At 41.8% G+C, this 15,796-nt stretch overlaps 1 protein-coding gene across 2 annotated transcripts in view; it reads right to left on the bottom strand.

Annotated features, from left to right (window-relative positions):
- The window catches only part of PARC6 (plastid division protein), a 51,246-nt gene extending 37,237 nt beyond the window's left edge, over nucleotides 1–14,009 (bottom strand). For both annotated transcript variants that reach the window (XM_088986269.1, XM_088986270.1), the window contains exon 1: nucleotides 13,035–14,009. In XM_088986269.1, coding sequence (XP_088842395.1) covers nucleotides 13,035–13,310 — 276 coding nt within the window. In that variant the 5' untranslated portion in view covers nucleotides 13,311–14,009. The remainder of the gene's footprint in view (nucleotides 1–13,034) is intronic.
- Between the last annotated feature and the right edge of the window lie 1,787 nt (nucleotides 14,010–15,796).

The raw sequence follows: 15,796 nt of genomic DNA, 5'->3' as shown, positions 1-15,796 counted from the left end.
TGGCCAGATCTAGCGCAGAAACAGAATACAAAGCCATGTCTCATGGAGTTGCTAAACTCCTTAGGATTAAGAATTTGCTAAGTAAATTGGGTTTCCCTCTTGATGGTCCTGTGTCACTCTATTGTGGCAATAAAGCTGCCATCGATATTGCATCGAATTCGGTAGGGAGAAACTGAAGAAGGGAGAAGTGTGCACTCCATATGTAAGCTCAAAAGAACAACTTGCAGATGTTCTTACCGAAGGTTTAAATCACTTGTGGCATAATGATCTTTGATATAAGTTGGGGATGATTGGTATCTATGTCCCAACAGGGGGAGTGATGTAATATTCTTAGTTATGTGCTATAAGGGTCTCCAGTGCATCACCCATCTGAGCCCCTACCAAATAGTCTATGGGTTCAACCCTGTAGGACCCTTGGTGCTAATTGAACTCCTTGTCCCAACAAGGCCCAATGACAAGGTGGACAACATGCTCTCCAAATACGAAGAGATTTATGCCAGAGTCAAAGCTCAACTGGAGAATTTTTTTTATCAGTAACAATAGAACTTTATTAACGATGTGAATATTTATGAAGCTTTAGATACAATAGGGGAGGTAAAAAGTCTTAACTCCCCATCAACAGAATACAATGACAGAAAGTTAAAAATTAGCCCAAAAGATAGCCTCCCTATTCACCCCCTACTTGGCCAGCCCATCTGCAAAAGAGTTGGCAAACCTCTTCACCCAACTATAGTGTATCTCAATGTCTCTGCCCAACCAACAGAATTTTTTCTTTTCATTGTTATAGTTCCACAAGCCATTGTCCTCTTCCTTCAGCCAGCTAATCACCACCTTCAAGTCACCTTCCAAGACCAAACATCTGATATTTAGTTGCTCTTTGAATTCCTTCCAGAGCTGCAAGGATCTCAGCCCTAAGAGAGTTTCCTTCCCCAATGGGGCCTGAGAACAAGGCAATAACAACCCCCTCCTCATTCTTGAACACTCCCCCAATCCCAGAAGGCCATGGATTCCTCAAACTACTGCCATCAAAATTCAGTTTTATAAATCCAGAGGGAGGAGGGGACCATGAGGGACTAGGAGTCCTCTTACACAAAGAAGTAGTTATCTCTTTCCAATTTCTTAATAAGTCAGCCACAGGAAAGTCTGATAACAGCTCCAAAGATTTTAGCCAATGGACAGCCCTTAAAAGTATTAGATCTAATAGGTGTGCCAGGGTTCTGTCCTTGTCTGAGAAAATTTGTGAGTTTCTTTCTTCCCATAGGGACCAACATACAGCTGCCCTTGCTCCTCCACATAAAGGCCATCTGAAAAACGTAGGAGAGAACAGCCTCTAGACACTCTCGGAGGGATTCCAAGAACACCCAAAGAGGGAAAGAAACCACTCCCATACAATTTTAGTGACCTTACAAGAAACCATAAGGTGGTAACCAGTTTCCCCATCAGCTTTACATAGAGTTGAAAAACAGCCCACTTGATGTATGGAACTGTTTGAGATTAGATGCAAACCAGAAAATGAACAAACAAGAGAGGAAGAGAAGAGAGAGATGGCGGCAATGAGTGTTAGAGAGTAAGAGGTTCGAACATAACCCCTCTCTAACACTCTAAACATCTTATTAATAAGTTAATCTTTGACAAATTACAGAGAGGCCCTTGAGTGAGCAGGAAAATACAAAAAACAGAATATTACAGAGTATGGGCCCAGAATAAGGCCCACAACAGAGAGAAACATAACATAACATGAAATGACAGTCTATGGGCCATTCGGCCCATCTTCTCTACACTCCCCCTCAAGCTGAGCATAGATGTTAATCATGCCCAGCTTGCCAGTGTCATGTTGAAGCCTTGCCTTGGAAATGCCCTTGGTGAGAAAATTTGCCAGTTGTCCTTCAGAAGTAATGAATGGAAGACACACTTCACCGGAGGAGACTCTTTCACGAATAAAGTGTCTATCAACCTCAATATGTTTGGTTCTATCATGTTGTACCGGGTTGTGAGCAATGTTGATGGCAGCCTGATTATCACAGTACAACATCATGGATTTGTCATGATCTACCCCAAGTTCTTCCATTAAGGACCTTAGCCACAATAATTCCGAGACTCCATGTGCCATGGCTCTATATTCTGCTTCTGCGGAGGATCGAGCCACAACTGTTTGTTTCTTACTCCTCCAAGAGACAACATTACCAGCCACCAGACTGCAATACCCTGAAGTAGATCTTCTATCATCAATATTTCCAGCCCAATCAGCATCAGTATAGGCTTCAAGTTTCAGATGACCATGTTTGGCAAATAGAATTCCTTTTCCTGGAGAGCCTTTCAGATAGCACAAAATCCGTTTTGCACAGGTACAAAAGCTTCCCAAGAAGTCTCTGAAAGACCCCTTTGTCTTCCAACAAAGTTCCATCCGAAGCTGAAAGTTTGTGACTCATATCAATAGGAGTTGCAGCTGGTCTTGCACCCAATTTTCCAGTTTCAGACAACAAATCAAGGACATATTTCCTCTGGGAAATAAGAATCCCATCCCTGGATCTGGCAACTTCTATGCCAAGGAAATATCTCAACTCCCCCAGATCCTTAATCTCAAATTCTGTACGGAGGAAAGACTTAAGGCCAAGAATGCCAGAGGCATCATCACCAGTCACTATAATGTCATCAACATACACAATGAGATACACTGCTAGAGACCCACTTTTCTTCACAAAAAGAGTATGATCTGACTGTGTCTGAACATAGCCGAATTTAACAAGTGCAGCTCTAAATCTCTCAAACCAGGCTCTAGGAGATTGTTTGAGGCCATAAAGAGATTTCTTCAGTTTGCATACCTTTTCTTGCATATCTTTCCCATACATTCCTGGAGGAAGACACATGTAGACCTCCTCATGTAAGTCACCATTCAGAAATGCATTCTTTACATCTAACTGATAGAGAGGCCAATCAAAGTGAGCTGCCAGAGATAAAAGAACCCTCACAGATGTCATCTTAGCAACAGGGGCAAAAGTCTCCAGATAGTCAATCCCATATGTCTGTGTGTAGCCCTTTGCAACAAGTCTGGCCTTGTACCTCTCAATAGTCCCATCTGCCCTGTATTTAATGGTAAAAACCCACTTGCATCCAACTGGATCCTTCCCTTCAGGCAAATCCACCACCTCCCAAGTACCATTTTCATGTAAAGCATCCATTTCAGCCTGCATGGCATCTCTCCATTCTGGAATCCCAAGAGCTTCTGATACAGACCTACGAATGGGGTTAGAAGCAACTGAAGAGAGGTAGGCACAATATGAAGGGGAAAGTAGGTCATAAGAAAGGTGTTTGGAAATGCAGTGTGCAGTACACTTCCGCTTTCCTTTCCTAACAGCAATGGGGACATCAAGATCTGGGAAGGGGGATTCCAAGGGAGCTGAAGCAATACCTGTTATCTCATCTGTGATTGGGAGGGTATGAGCCTCATCTGTTGTAAGGGAAACCACTTGCTTATTCCTGGATCTCTGCCTTTGATACACTTTGGGATTATGGGTAGGACGAGGAGGTAAAGAAATAGGAGCACTAGGACAAGAGGAATGAAGTGGCAGATCCTCCTTTGATTCATTTTGTGAGGATACAGATTTGTCAAGAGACTGAATTGGGACAGGAAGGGGAAGAGCAAAAACTTGTGACAGACTCTCCCCCTGTTGACAATGTCCTTCCTGAGAGGAACCATAAAAAGGAGAAAGTTCATCAAAGGTAACATCCATAGAGACATGTCTGGTGCCAGTCTTTGGATCAAAACAACAATAACCCTTTTGTGTGGGGGAGTAACCGAGGAAGATGCATTTGTGGGCTTTTGGTTCAAACTTGTGTCTCTGCACACTTGGAATGTGAACATAACAGGTACAACCAAACACACGAAGAGGAATTGGGAAGAGATCCTTATCTGGATGAAGAAGACTGAAGGGGGATTTAAACCCTAAAACCCTGGATGGCATACGATTTATGAGATAGGTAGCAGTAAGTACAGCATCACCCCAAAATCTTGTGGGAACATGTGAGGCAAATAAAAGGCTCCTTGCAACTTCAACAATATGTCTATTTTTTCTCTCAGCAACTCCATTTTGTTCAGGGGTTCTAACACAGGAGCTTTGGTGAATAACCCCCATGTCAGAGAGATACAAGGATAAGCTCTTCTCAAAATACTCTTTTGCATTGTCAGATCTGAAAACCTTAATTCTGGTACCAAATTGAGTCAAAACAAGCTCATGAAATTGCCTCACAAGTCTCGGAACTTCATCTCGGGATTTCATTAAGTATATCCAAGTGAATCTAGAAAAGTCATCAATGAACAGGATAAAGTATTTATAGCCCCCCATAGAGGATAAGTGGTAAGGCCCCCACACATCAGAGTGTACAATATGAAAAAGAAAAGATGATCTTTTATTACTCACAATTGAGACTGGATACACTGACTCCCTTAAACAGTTTGGGAAGCAAATGACTTAAAGCAGAAAAAGCTAAATGACCCAACCGACAATGACTCAACATAATTTGACTGACTGACTCTGAAGAAGTAGAACCAAAAGCAGCACTCTTGGGATGATCAAAGCATTGGCCAGGGGTGTCGAGCAAGTATATTCCATTCGCTTCATGGCCACTCCCAATCACCTTCCGAGACTTCAGGTCCCGAAACACACAGTGAGAAGGGAAAAAGGTTACACAACAATTCAATGACTTGGTCAAGCTACTTACAGATAACAAGTTGGTATTTAACTTAGGTACATGAAGAGTAGAAGATAAAAGTAAAGAGTCTGTAGGCTTGACAGTTCCCTTGCCAGAAATGGGGGCAAGAGAACCATCAGCTAAGGTGATTTTGTCACGACCAGGAAGCAAACCATATGACACAAACAAAGTGGAAAGGTTGGTCATGTGATCAGAAGCACCTGAGTCAATGATCCAAGGGGTCTTGGGATTACCTAAGATAGATGCATGGTTAGCAGAAGCCCTTATACCTGAGTGAGCAAATGCAGAGGTGGTTGGACTTCCAGAAGGGTTGGATGATGAAGTTACACCTTCAAGCTGGCTGATCATCCTTCCAAACTTCTCATAATCAGCTTTCATGGCTGCCAATTGTGCACTTGCAGACTCAAACTCTGTATCTGTACTTGTGGCTGTATGTGCACTTCCTGTCTTTCTACTGTCATTCTTCTTCTGGAATCGGATAGGGACAAGACTGGGATGCAATTTCCAGCACTTGTCCTTAGTGTGTTTCGGCTTCTTGCAATATTCACACACCACCTCCTTCTTTACTGTGCCACTGGGGGCTTCTGTAACCCCTTTGGGTTTTATTCCCATATTTGCAAAATGATCATTGATACTGACCCCTTGAACCTGCACTTGCCTCCTGCTTTCTTCACTACTGACCAAAGCATATGCTTGAGACAATGAAACATCTTCCTTGGACAAGATGTCAAGAACTCAAAGACCCTATTCCTTTCAACCAATTTCCTATATGCTTCAGCATCCTTAGGGGTATCCCATGTCACGGCCTCTATCAAATCAATCTCTTGCCATATAGATTTTAGGGCTGAGAAGTATGCTGCAAGTGACTTCTCCCCCTGTCTTAGATTCTTCACATCACTTCTCAGTTTGTAAGCTTTGGCAACATTCAACTTCTGGGAGTAAGTTTCTGCAACACTATCCCAGATTTCTTTAACCGAGTTCATCCACAGATAATGCTGACTAATCTGTGGCTGCATTGAGTTCACAAGCCACCCAATCACTGTGTAGTTTTCTTGTACCCATCTCTCATAAGATGGATCATCCTCTGGAGGAGCTTTCTTGCTCCCAGAAATAAAACCCCATTTTCCTTTGCTACAAATGTGGATTTTCACTGATTGTGACCAAGCCAAGTAGTTGGTCCCATCAAGCTTAACTGTAGTTACAGCCAGCATAGAATCAGTTGGGGTTCCCAAAATCTGTCCATATTCAGCAACATTCTTGTTTTCAAGGCTTGAGAAATCCATCATGTAAAGGCTCCAATTAGGATTTTTAATAGGTTTCTCAAGGTACTGGGGTCTTGATGAGTTTAGTTTGAGCTGAATAGGCAACAACAACTAGCTCACTGAATCAGTTCAGACTTGATAACTGTGACAGTCCAGTTCGGTGGTAGTTTTTCTTTACTGTTTCACCCTTTAAAGGACACCCAACAAACCTCCAATCACAAGGTATTCAGGTTCTCAACAGCCGTTGTCCCAAAGAGAAGAAAACAGGGCCACAGTCCTTAAGAGACCTTTCGTCGAACACTCAGTGTGCAGTAGTTAACAGCCTACTGTTAACTAGAAGAAACCACTTCAAGGTGTTCAGTATAGGTCCAAGAAGAGGCTGGGATGAAGATGAGACTAGTGCCACTTAGTTTTAGATCAGTTTCAGCAGCTCGGCAGTCCAATAATCAGCCGAATAGCACTTCCAAAACAACCCAGAAAAACAGTCCAGCAACAGTGGGCCGAATGTATGTGGGCTTTGAATGCTTTAATAGTCCTCCCAAACAACAAAAAATAACTCAGCAAAAGACTGAGAAAAGACTTACAGCAAGAGAGTCTCTGGTTTGAACTATAAACCAGGCCGAACACTTGTTCTCTGAGATAACTTCAAAAGTCCTTTTCTCTGATTTCAAATCAGGCCAAACAACTTGCTCTCTGATTCTTCCTGGTCACCGAACCCTTCTCCAAGTGTATAGAAACTTGGGCACCCTCCAATGACCTCCAAGAACCAGGCGGATGACTGTAAACTTTCAGCCCTAGAACCTCGTCATGTAGTTGGCTAAACTAGAACCACATGAGGGACACGCCAAGCAATGGCCTGCTCTGATACCAAGTTGAAAAACAGCCCACTTGATGTATGGAACTGTTTGAGATTAGATTCAAACCAGAAAATGAACAAACAAGAGAGGAAGAGAAGAGAGAGATGGCGGCAATGAGTGTTAGAGAGTAAGAGGTTCGAACATAACCCCTCTCTAACACTCTAAACATCTTATTAATAAGTTAATCTTTGACAAATTACAGAGAGGCCCTTGAGTGAGCAGGAAAATATAAAAAACAGAATATTACAGAGTATGGGCCCAGAATAAGGCCCACAACAGAGAGAAACATAACATAACATGAAATGACAGTCTATGGGCCATTCGGCCCATCTTCTCTACACATAGAATACACCAATTAGGAAGTAAGCAAGAATTGGGTCTCTTTTTTTGAAGTAATCATTTGTGTTAAATCTTTCCAGGAAAATTTCCCAACAAAAACTACCAATCCGAGGAGGAATGGGCTTGCTCCAGATCTCTTTAACCGGAAAGGACACCCCAATTGTGACAGGAGGCTGAGTTAAAGTTTCAAAAAAGGAAGCAGAAGAGAAAGTACCTGAGGTGGAAGGAGTCCAGAATCTAGTGTCCTCCTTATTAGGATCCAAGAAAACATTCTCAAGGATGGTTAACAAAGATAAGATGTGTTAGACAGTTTTGTATGCCCTCAGCTTCAATCAAAATGATGTACTTTATGAGTTTATTGTAAATCAATAAAAGTGCTTATTTGATTCATGTTCCCTTGGTATGTTTCTGTGTAATACCCTTAAACTGGACACTTAATGAGACTCGTGTTAGTTTAGAATGTTCACAGCCAGTGGGTCGGTCTGGGGAGACCTATCCTGACAAGGCTGACACTGTGGCGCCACCAAGTCGGTTGGGGTGGCTTGTCTCAGCTACCGGGGTGAGACCCTAGGCACATACAGTGTAGGATTAATTGAATCTTTGAACTTGACCAGATTTCCAATATTGCCCTGGACCTTGGAGATTAATGGGCAAAACTGGAAAGTTACACCCGACCCCTAAACTCGATTATGATACTGCACTAGGTGTCGGATTGGGCTGTCTTTGATGTACCAATCAGTGAGATCCTTAGCGGGGGTCAAAACCTGGGTATGTTGGGACAGTCTGAGAATTCATCTGAGTGGGTGATCATAGTGATAGGATCAACCCTTTTGTCGGACAAAGGTAATGATCGGGGATGCACTCTCACTGATGGAAACCAAGACTACCGGCAGCCAATTTCAAATGTTGAGATTTGTTTTTCAAAATATATTTTATATGAAATATGAAAGTATATATATTATGGTTTCTAAAATGTTTGCAAAAGGTTTTAATTCCCGGGATCCATATAAGCACAGAGTGCAACACTGTTCCTTGCAGCCGAGGGAGAGGTCCTCTCTTGTCGGGCAGTGTATGATCATTATGGGCTGAGATGTTAAGTGTAAGACCATTGAGGATAATACCTGATGGGCTAATCTTGCATCTGCCCACAGTCCCTGGGTGTTACAAGGTGGCTTGGCCCAGGGACCACTTAGGGTAAGTGTTGGGCGCATAGAGCCCATCTGATGGGTTTCAAGGGGTGCACTATCCATAACAGTGTATTCGGCCAGGCCTTGTAACAAAGGCTGGGCTGAACCCATGTGACTGATGTGTAAATCAATGTTTGGGTCCCACGCCATACAAGGAAGACCAACTGGGCAACAGTTTGGAAGGCTAAATGAATACATAACCTTAAATGGGTCTTAAGCCCATTTCGAACTGGGCTAATTTGATTAGCCACTTAAGGGGCGAATTCTAAGATGGATCAGCTGATAGGATTGGGCCCACACCCTATCCACTTAGAGAGTCCAAGATCTAAATAAGATTTAGATTTGGAAACTTCCTAATTAGATTAGGAGATGGCTAATCTAATCTGCAGATAAGATAAGGGTTATCCTTTATCTTAAAGGGACTTATAATCCAGATATGATTTGGGTTAGCAACTCCTAATGTGATTAGGAGCTGATCCCTTTAAGTCTATAAAAAGAAGAGGGGGCGGCAGCCTTTAGACATCCCAACACAATCACAAGCAAGCAATAGATAGTCCAAGATCTAAATAAGATTTAGATCTGGAAACTTCCTAATTAGATTAGGAGATGGCTGATCTAATCTGCAGATAAGATAAGGGTTATCCCTTATCATAAAGGGACTTATAATCCAAATATGATTTGGGTTAGCAACTCCTAATGGGATTAGGAGCTGATCCCTTTAAGTCTATAAAAGGAAGAGGGGGCGGCAGCCTTTAGACATCACAAGCAAGCAATACAGAGATTCTTGTCTTCAGAGCTGAAATCACAAGAAGAGAGAATCTGCACCCTGCAAATACTCTCTTGTCGCTGACTTCCTGCAGTCGCCGCCTACAGCTGTTCGATCTCCAGTTCTTGGGAGAAATCAAGATTGGATCTTGATTCCAATCTTTTGGAGAAAAAATTGGTGGGAGTTGTATTCACAAGCCGTTCAGGTGATTCTTGAGAATGATCAAGTTCTTTTGGAAGAACACTGTTGATTCTGCTCCACCCTGCACTGCGCCATCTTCAGTGGGAGCAGATTTTGGATCCCTCCTTGGGCGTGAACACCTCCATTGGGAGATACTACTTCTCTGTATCAGGTATTATCTCTCCCTACTCCTTTTGGTTCAGATCTGGTTCAGTTTATGGTTCAAGAATGATCCTTGAAAATATGATTTTCTAAATGAGGAATTTGATTCCCAGTTGAAGGGAGAGAAAAGTTTTTGAAATTCGCCCCCTTATTCCGCAATCTTTGGGCGTCCATGTGATGGATTTCCTATCCCTTCAAGATGTTGTCCAAGCCTGTATCCCTAATTGCCCTTCTCAGGCCTAGGTTCCAACCAAAACCAAAAGTGGAATCTGAAGGACCTAAGAAAGAAGAAATAGGTTTATTTTTCAAGTCTGACAAAGCATACAAGGAGGGGAACTGGTCCTTCAGAGGTGAATCCCCTACCCAAGTTTGTTCCCAAAACTTTATTCGATTGCTAGAGTTAAGGCCATACCAGACCCAGGGGGAGAAAGCTGGAAGCAAATCATGAATGGATTTCCAAGGAGAAGCAATTGTAGCCCTTGTAGCGATTCTAGGATCCCAACCGTTGTCTTCCAGCCCATGTATGCTAGCCACAACCTTAGCCCACAACTTATCTTTTTCCGTTGTAAACCTCCACAACCATCTCCCCAGCAAGGCCATATTCCTTTTCTTAATGTTACCAACCCAAGGCCTCCTAGCTTTTTACCTCTAGTTACCACCTCCCAAATCACCCTATGATGTCTCTTTTCCTCTCCAGGCTCCCAAAGAAAGTCCCTCATTAATTTTTCCAAAAAGTTTGAAACCTTGGTGGGGATCTTAAACACTGACAGAAAGTAGACAGGAAAGTTAGCTAGGGTAGACCTAATCAAAGTGATTCTCCCCCCTAAGGAGAGATAATTTTTCCTCCAGGATGCAAGCCTCTTCTCAAACACAGAAGAAAGTTTGCTTTGAAAAAGGTGACTTCATGTACCATTTCCTATAAAAAAAAAATGTGACTTGATGTGGGTGATCCTAACCCCTAAAAGATTTCCAACAAACAAACTATGCAAATTGCAGAATTGGAAACTTGAACCTTGTTGTATCATTAAGAAAATCAATAACAATGCCTATTGAGTTGAGCTTCCCCTCCATTTCAAGACCTCTAATGTGTTCAATGTTAACACTTATATCCTTACCATGGTGAGAATGAGGCCTGTGAGATCTCAAGCTCGAGGTCAAGTTCTCCTCAAACTGGGGAGGATGATGCAGCCTACGAGGCAATGGAAGCAAAACAGGTGAGGCTTCAACCCATGAGGCCCAGGGGAACGAGTCTTAACCCAACATGGAAAGAAGAGGTGAGGCCAAAACCTCACATACCATGCAGGAATCGACAAACCCTAGAACCTCGTGTCGCACGAAGAGTAACGACCTTGCAAGGTCGCAAATTTGTAAGACCAAGATTCCAAACTATGAGACCTAAGCCCACGAGACCAAGCTACAAGGCTAGCACAAGAGCAAGTTGCAAGGCTCCTTCATCTGCTTTGCAAGATCTTTACCCTACAGTGTTCATTGACTGGTCCATTACCATTAGCACAAAGCCCGCCAACTAGCCAATCAGAATCAAGCAGTGTTTGCCGACCCTCTACCATTGCAGATTACTATTTCCAGTTTTCATCTTCCAGTTAGAGTTTTCCTCCTTGTTGGGTCAGCCCATTTTGTATTAAAGCTTTTGGTGCCAAAGTTGAATCATGTTTTAGTTGCAGCGTTAACGAACAACTTTGGTGTATCCTTTGGACATCTTGCAAAAGAAAAGACCCAACCTTAGTATTCCCCAAATTGATGTATCCTTTGCAAAGATAATGGATAAAACTATCACCATCCACTAATCTCCTGCCTTCTTGTCATGGAGCTTTGGAGAAGATTTTTTGGTTTATTTGGTTGTCGGTGGATGTTGCCTTTGCAAATTGGGGGACTCTTTGACCCTACAAACTTCAAGTGGCCAAAGAGGGAGAGTTTTATGGAGATGTATTAGGGCTGTTTTGGTATGGACAGTATGGGAGGAAGGAAATAATAGAATCTTCAATGATAAAGAGAGGGATGAGGCTTCTGTCTGGGATTGTTTGCTAAGCAAGACTCTTAATTGGGTCAAAGCATTGAATCTTTTTTTCACAATTCTCTCTAGTTGACATGTGGAGAAAATGGGAAGTGGTTGCAAATTCTTCTTCAGTTAAGAACAAGTTGGTTGTTGCCTAGAATCCTCTGAAGAAGGCTTTATCAAGCTAAACTTTGATGGTGGCAACCTTGGTAATCCTGGGCCTTCTGGTATTGGAGGAGTTTAGGATGCAGATGGTTAGATTGTTGCCTTGTTTTCTGGTCCAATCGGAGTGGGGGATGTAGTTAGTGCAGAGGTCCAAGCAGTTTTACAGGGAGCACAACTGGCAAAATAAATGAACTTCGCAAGATAGGTCGTTGAAGGAGACTCTAAATTGGTAATTGGGTGGCTGAAAGAGTCGGAGACTGTAGCGTGATCATATAGGGGGGTGATAAGAATATTTAAGTGATTAACCTCCAATTTAACAGTTAGAGTTCAATGGGAGAGGAGATCAGCTAATGGGCTGGCAGACCTTTTAGCTAAGCAATGGGTGCATAGGGATCACTTATTTTGGGCTCAGTTGTAATTTTTATTTGTCTTGAGAAAGCATCTCGTGCCTCTTTGTGGGAACTCTATTTTGTACCTTATGTTTGTTCATCTTGATTAATCTTAATAAATTACTTTATTTATTATCAAAAAATGATTGTAACAACTGTTCCCTTTCTCTGTGCTTGTTTTCGAGCCACAAAGACCCCTGAAATCCTTTCACCTCCTGCTAGAGTAGAGATTCAAGGTCATCTCCTTTATAGGTTGCAAAACTGAAAGAGTGGTGTTTGCACTCTTGCAGTTCTGGTTATTTTAGTGTTTGTTGCCGTCAGTTGTCTTTAGTGAGACTCACTCCGTTTAAGGACTACCGGCCACACTAAGATGCAAGACAACATTTCCTCCACTTCTCAACAAAACCAGTTTGGACATTAAGATATAATTCAAAGAGTTCTAAACCATATGGTCATATATGTCTTCTAGATCCAATTTCCAAACAAATCCCTTTCTCCCTATTTTTATTTTCACCAACCACTTTCACCTTTCTTACACATAAGGTGTGTTACAGTACCATCTAGAGCTTCTATCATCCTACACAAGAGAACCTACCAACCACCCTATAGAGACCGAGTAGCAAGCCAATTGATCTAATGTCCTTCAGTTCCACTGCTTCCATCTTCTTCGGGGTGAGAGAGATGAAAGTAGCGTCCATGGTGTTGTTTAGCCATCCCCTTCTAAAGGAACTCTCCGAACAACCCCCCCCCCCACCACCAGCATAAGCTTCACATTTACCTTCTTTCAACAGTGTCCATCCAAATGCCCATTTCAGAATATCGTTCTAGTTCAAATTTAACTAAAAGAGTGGCACATTGTAAACATACGAGCAAACTCAAAGTACAAATTTACCAACATATAGTGAACCCAGTTATGATGACTGTAAGTTAAGTTTCAACCAACGAACAAGACACTAATGAGCAGAGGAGGAAAACTTAACAAATAAGTAAACAAAATAGATACCTGGTAGCAAGTAACTGGAATTTCGACGCCCGTCCGAATCTGGCCGTTCTCAACAGTCTGCAACCCCGTCGCATTCAGCCTCCCTCGTACGACGACAGCTCTCCGTCTCAAACGGAACCCTTCTGGAAAAATTCCCGTCGAATCTCTGGAAATGGTGTTCCCAGTGCTGGAGAGAGCAACGGGAACACTTGAACTCAAATTTCTCTGCTCCTCGAAAACGACATTCCGAAAACAACACCAAGGAGGAATGTTCATCATCAAATGAGGCAATGCCATATCCAGAACTCAACCCTTGCCGTAGTATTTTTCATCCTACCAGAGAAACCATTGCCATTGAAGGAAGCATCGTTTTTGCCCCAAAAACTGCAGATTGAGACGAACTGCGAACGCTCTTGGATCAAAAATTTGAGACATTGGGATGAGATCGTTTACGATAATTCAGAGAGATCAACGATTAGGGTTTCGAGTAACATTTATTTTTTGGAAAATTAGAAAGAAAGTGAGAGAGATTTTCTTTTGTCTGCAGCATACCCGTTGCAGACTGCTAGCTTCCTTCTGAGTTATGGCAGCAGCGCTCGCTTCGAAAGCTGAGGAAAGAGAGAAGGCTGGAGAGGTAGAGAGATTATCGAATTTTAGATGGGACCCACAGAAATTGGCGAATCCGCGCGTTACGCATAGGGCAAATAACTCTACCCTTGCTCTTATATCCAAAATTATTATGAAAACATGTCTTAATCCTGCCAATTTTATTGTCCTTAACGTTCCATTTCTTTAAAACCAAGCATTACCTTTTTTTATTTGTGGTTGATTTTATTATCCTTTATTTTTCATTTTTTTTCAATGCCTAAAAATTTGAGTTCTTTGTAAAATTCTATAGACGCCTCTACCTGTAATAAAGGATTCTGTAGAAGCTTCTACCTGTGCAAAATCTTTTCATCGGTACACACTCCATTGCTTAGCTTTAGTTTGCTTTTCTTAATAGCAAAAAAGTGAAGGAGAAAGAAAAAGAAAGAATGCAGTATACAGTAATCCGGACTCATTATATTATCATATAACTTTCCTTCATATTACGATTGATGAGGGTTTGGCCACACCCATCATCAAGGCTTTAAAAACGGATCCAAAAATGGAACCATTCTAGCTACCGGTTTTTGGGTTAGTGGTTTGACCGTTCAGGTCAAATGGTTCAGACGGTTTACATTAGGGCAATATAATATATGAGAAACAAAGAAAGGAGGACCGGAGGAGTGGAGAAGAGTCCTTTGTCGGCTGAGAAAGAATAGAAGAAGGAAAGAAAGAAAGGAGAAAAGAAAAGAAGAGAAAGAAAAAGGGAAGGAGGGAAGAAGAAGGAAAAGGAGGAGAATGATTCGGCGCTCACCGGCGACAGCGACGGCAACGACAAGATGTCGACGGTAGTAACAGCGCAGATGACATATCTGAGATCTGAGATACGAGTTCTCGGATCTCAGATCTGAGATTGATTTTTCATTTTTTTCTCGGATCTAGATCTAAGATCTGAGAAAAAATGAAACTTTTTCTTAGATCTCTGCAATTTCTTTTTCTTCTTCTTCTTCTCTCTCAGGACATCAGATCTAAGTTCGTGTCTCAACTCAAAGTTTCTCCCCTCTTTGTAATTTCTCAAACTACGAACCGCTGTCCAGGTCAAATGAATCAACAGTTCGACCACCCTAATCAGTGGTTTTTTTATGAATTCAACGGTTTTTTATCCAAGAACAGGTCAGGGGTGAAACGGAACTAGTTGCTTGGACGGTTTCTAGGCCGAACGGTCTGACTGTCCGAGTCAACGGTGGTTCAAAAACATTGCCCGTCATAATCGGTGCTTTATGAGAGCATTGTATGAACTTCATACAAGCGCTACAAATGCAGGCTTTTTAACAAACCCATTGGGACGGTGGAATGGTGCACCACCTTTTTTTTCTACCTTTGAATCCCGATAAAAGAATAAAAGCTCATCTCTTTGGTCACATCTCGTCTTCACAATCCTTCCTCTCCAACCAAAATGAAAGCCCAATCTTAACTATTAAATCCATCTATGAATTCTAGCAACAACAAGGTGATGGGTAAAATAGATATTTTCATCTTTCTGATTAAAAATGCTAATAACATGGAGGATTTAGTCAATTGTTAGAAAACATAGGGGTATTTAAAGGCAATATATAAATACTAGGGGTAGAGTTAATCAATTTCCTAAAAACTTAAGGGTACTTTTAGAGATTTTTCTTTAGAGTAATGGTTGAATTTTGTGATACACTTTACATTTCAAACATTACTGTCATGGATCTCAACTATCCAATTCATAGACCAAATCATTAGTTGACTATTGATCAATCAACAATACTTCATCATTTATAACAAAGAAAAACAAGGAGGATCGTTTTAACAATGTGAGATCAAGTTGGTCCACTTGGAAATGGAAGAATTAGATGTTCTACATTTTGGATAGAGATGATCATCTCATCAATATAAAAGCAACACACTGATACATCCATGCATTAAAAGGGAAACAAGAAAAGTTACATGACTACATGGTGCATTACCCCCCCCCCCCCACACACACCCCACTAAGTGGCATGGCGCCCCTCTCTGCTTTACTAGAGTCCTACTCCAACTAACTTATATTCTCTCCACCACTTTTCCATTAAAAGGCATTTTTTAGAAATTGTATATCCAAATAAGAACCTTCATTATTCTTTCTTAAATTATCTCTAATTCTTATCTACCCTCTCCTCCACTTTCTCATG

This window comes from Nelumbo lutea, chromosome 4 (assembly GCF_056320005.1).
Source record: "Nelumbo lutea isolate HS-2025 chromosome 4, American lotus-T2T, whole genome shotgun sequence".
Classification (NCBI taxonomy): Eukaryota; Viridiplantae; Streptophyta; class Magnoliopsida; order Proteales; family Nelumbonaceae; genus Nelumbo; species Nelumbo lutea.
The sequence above is the reverse complement of the archived record's forward strand: the minus strand, read 5'-3'. Positions and strand labels throughout refer to the sequence as shown.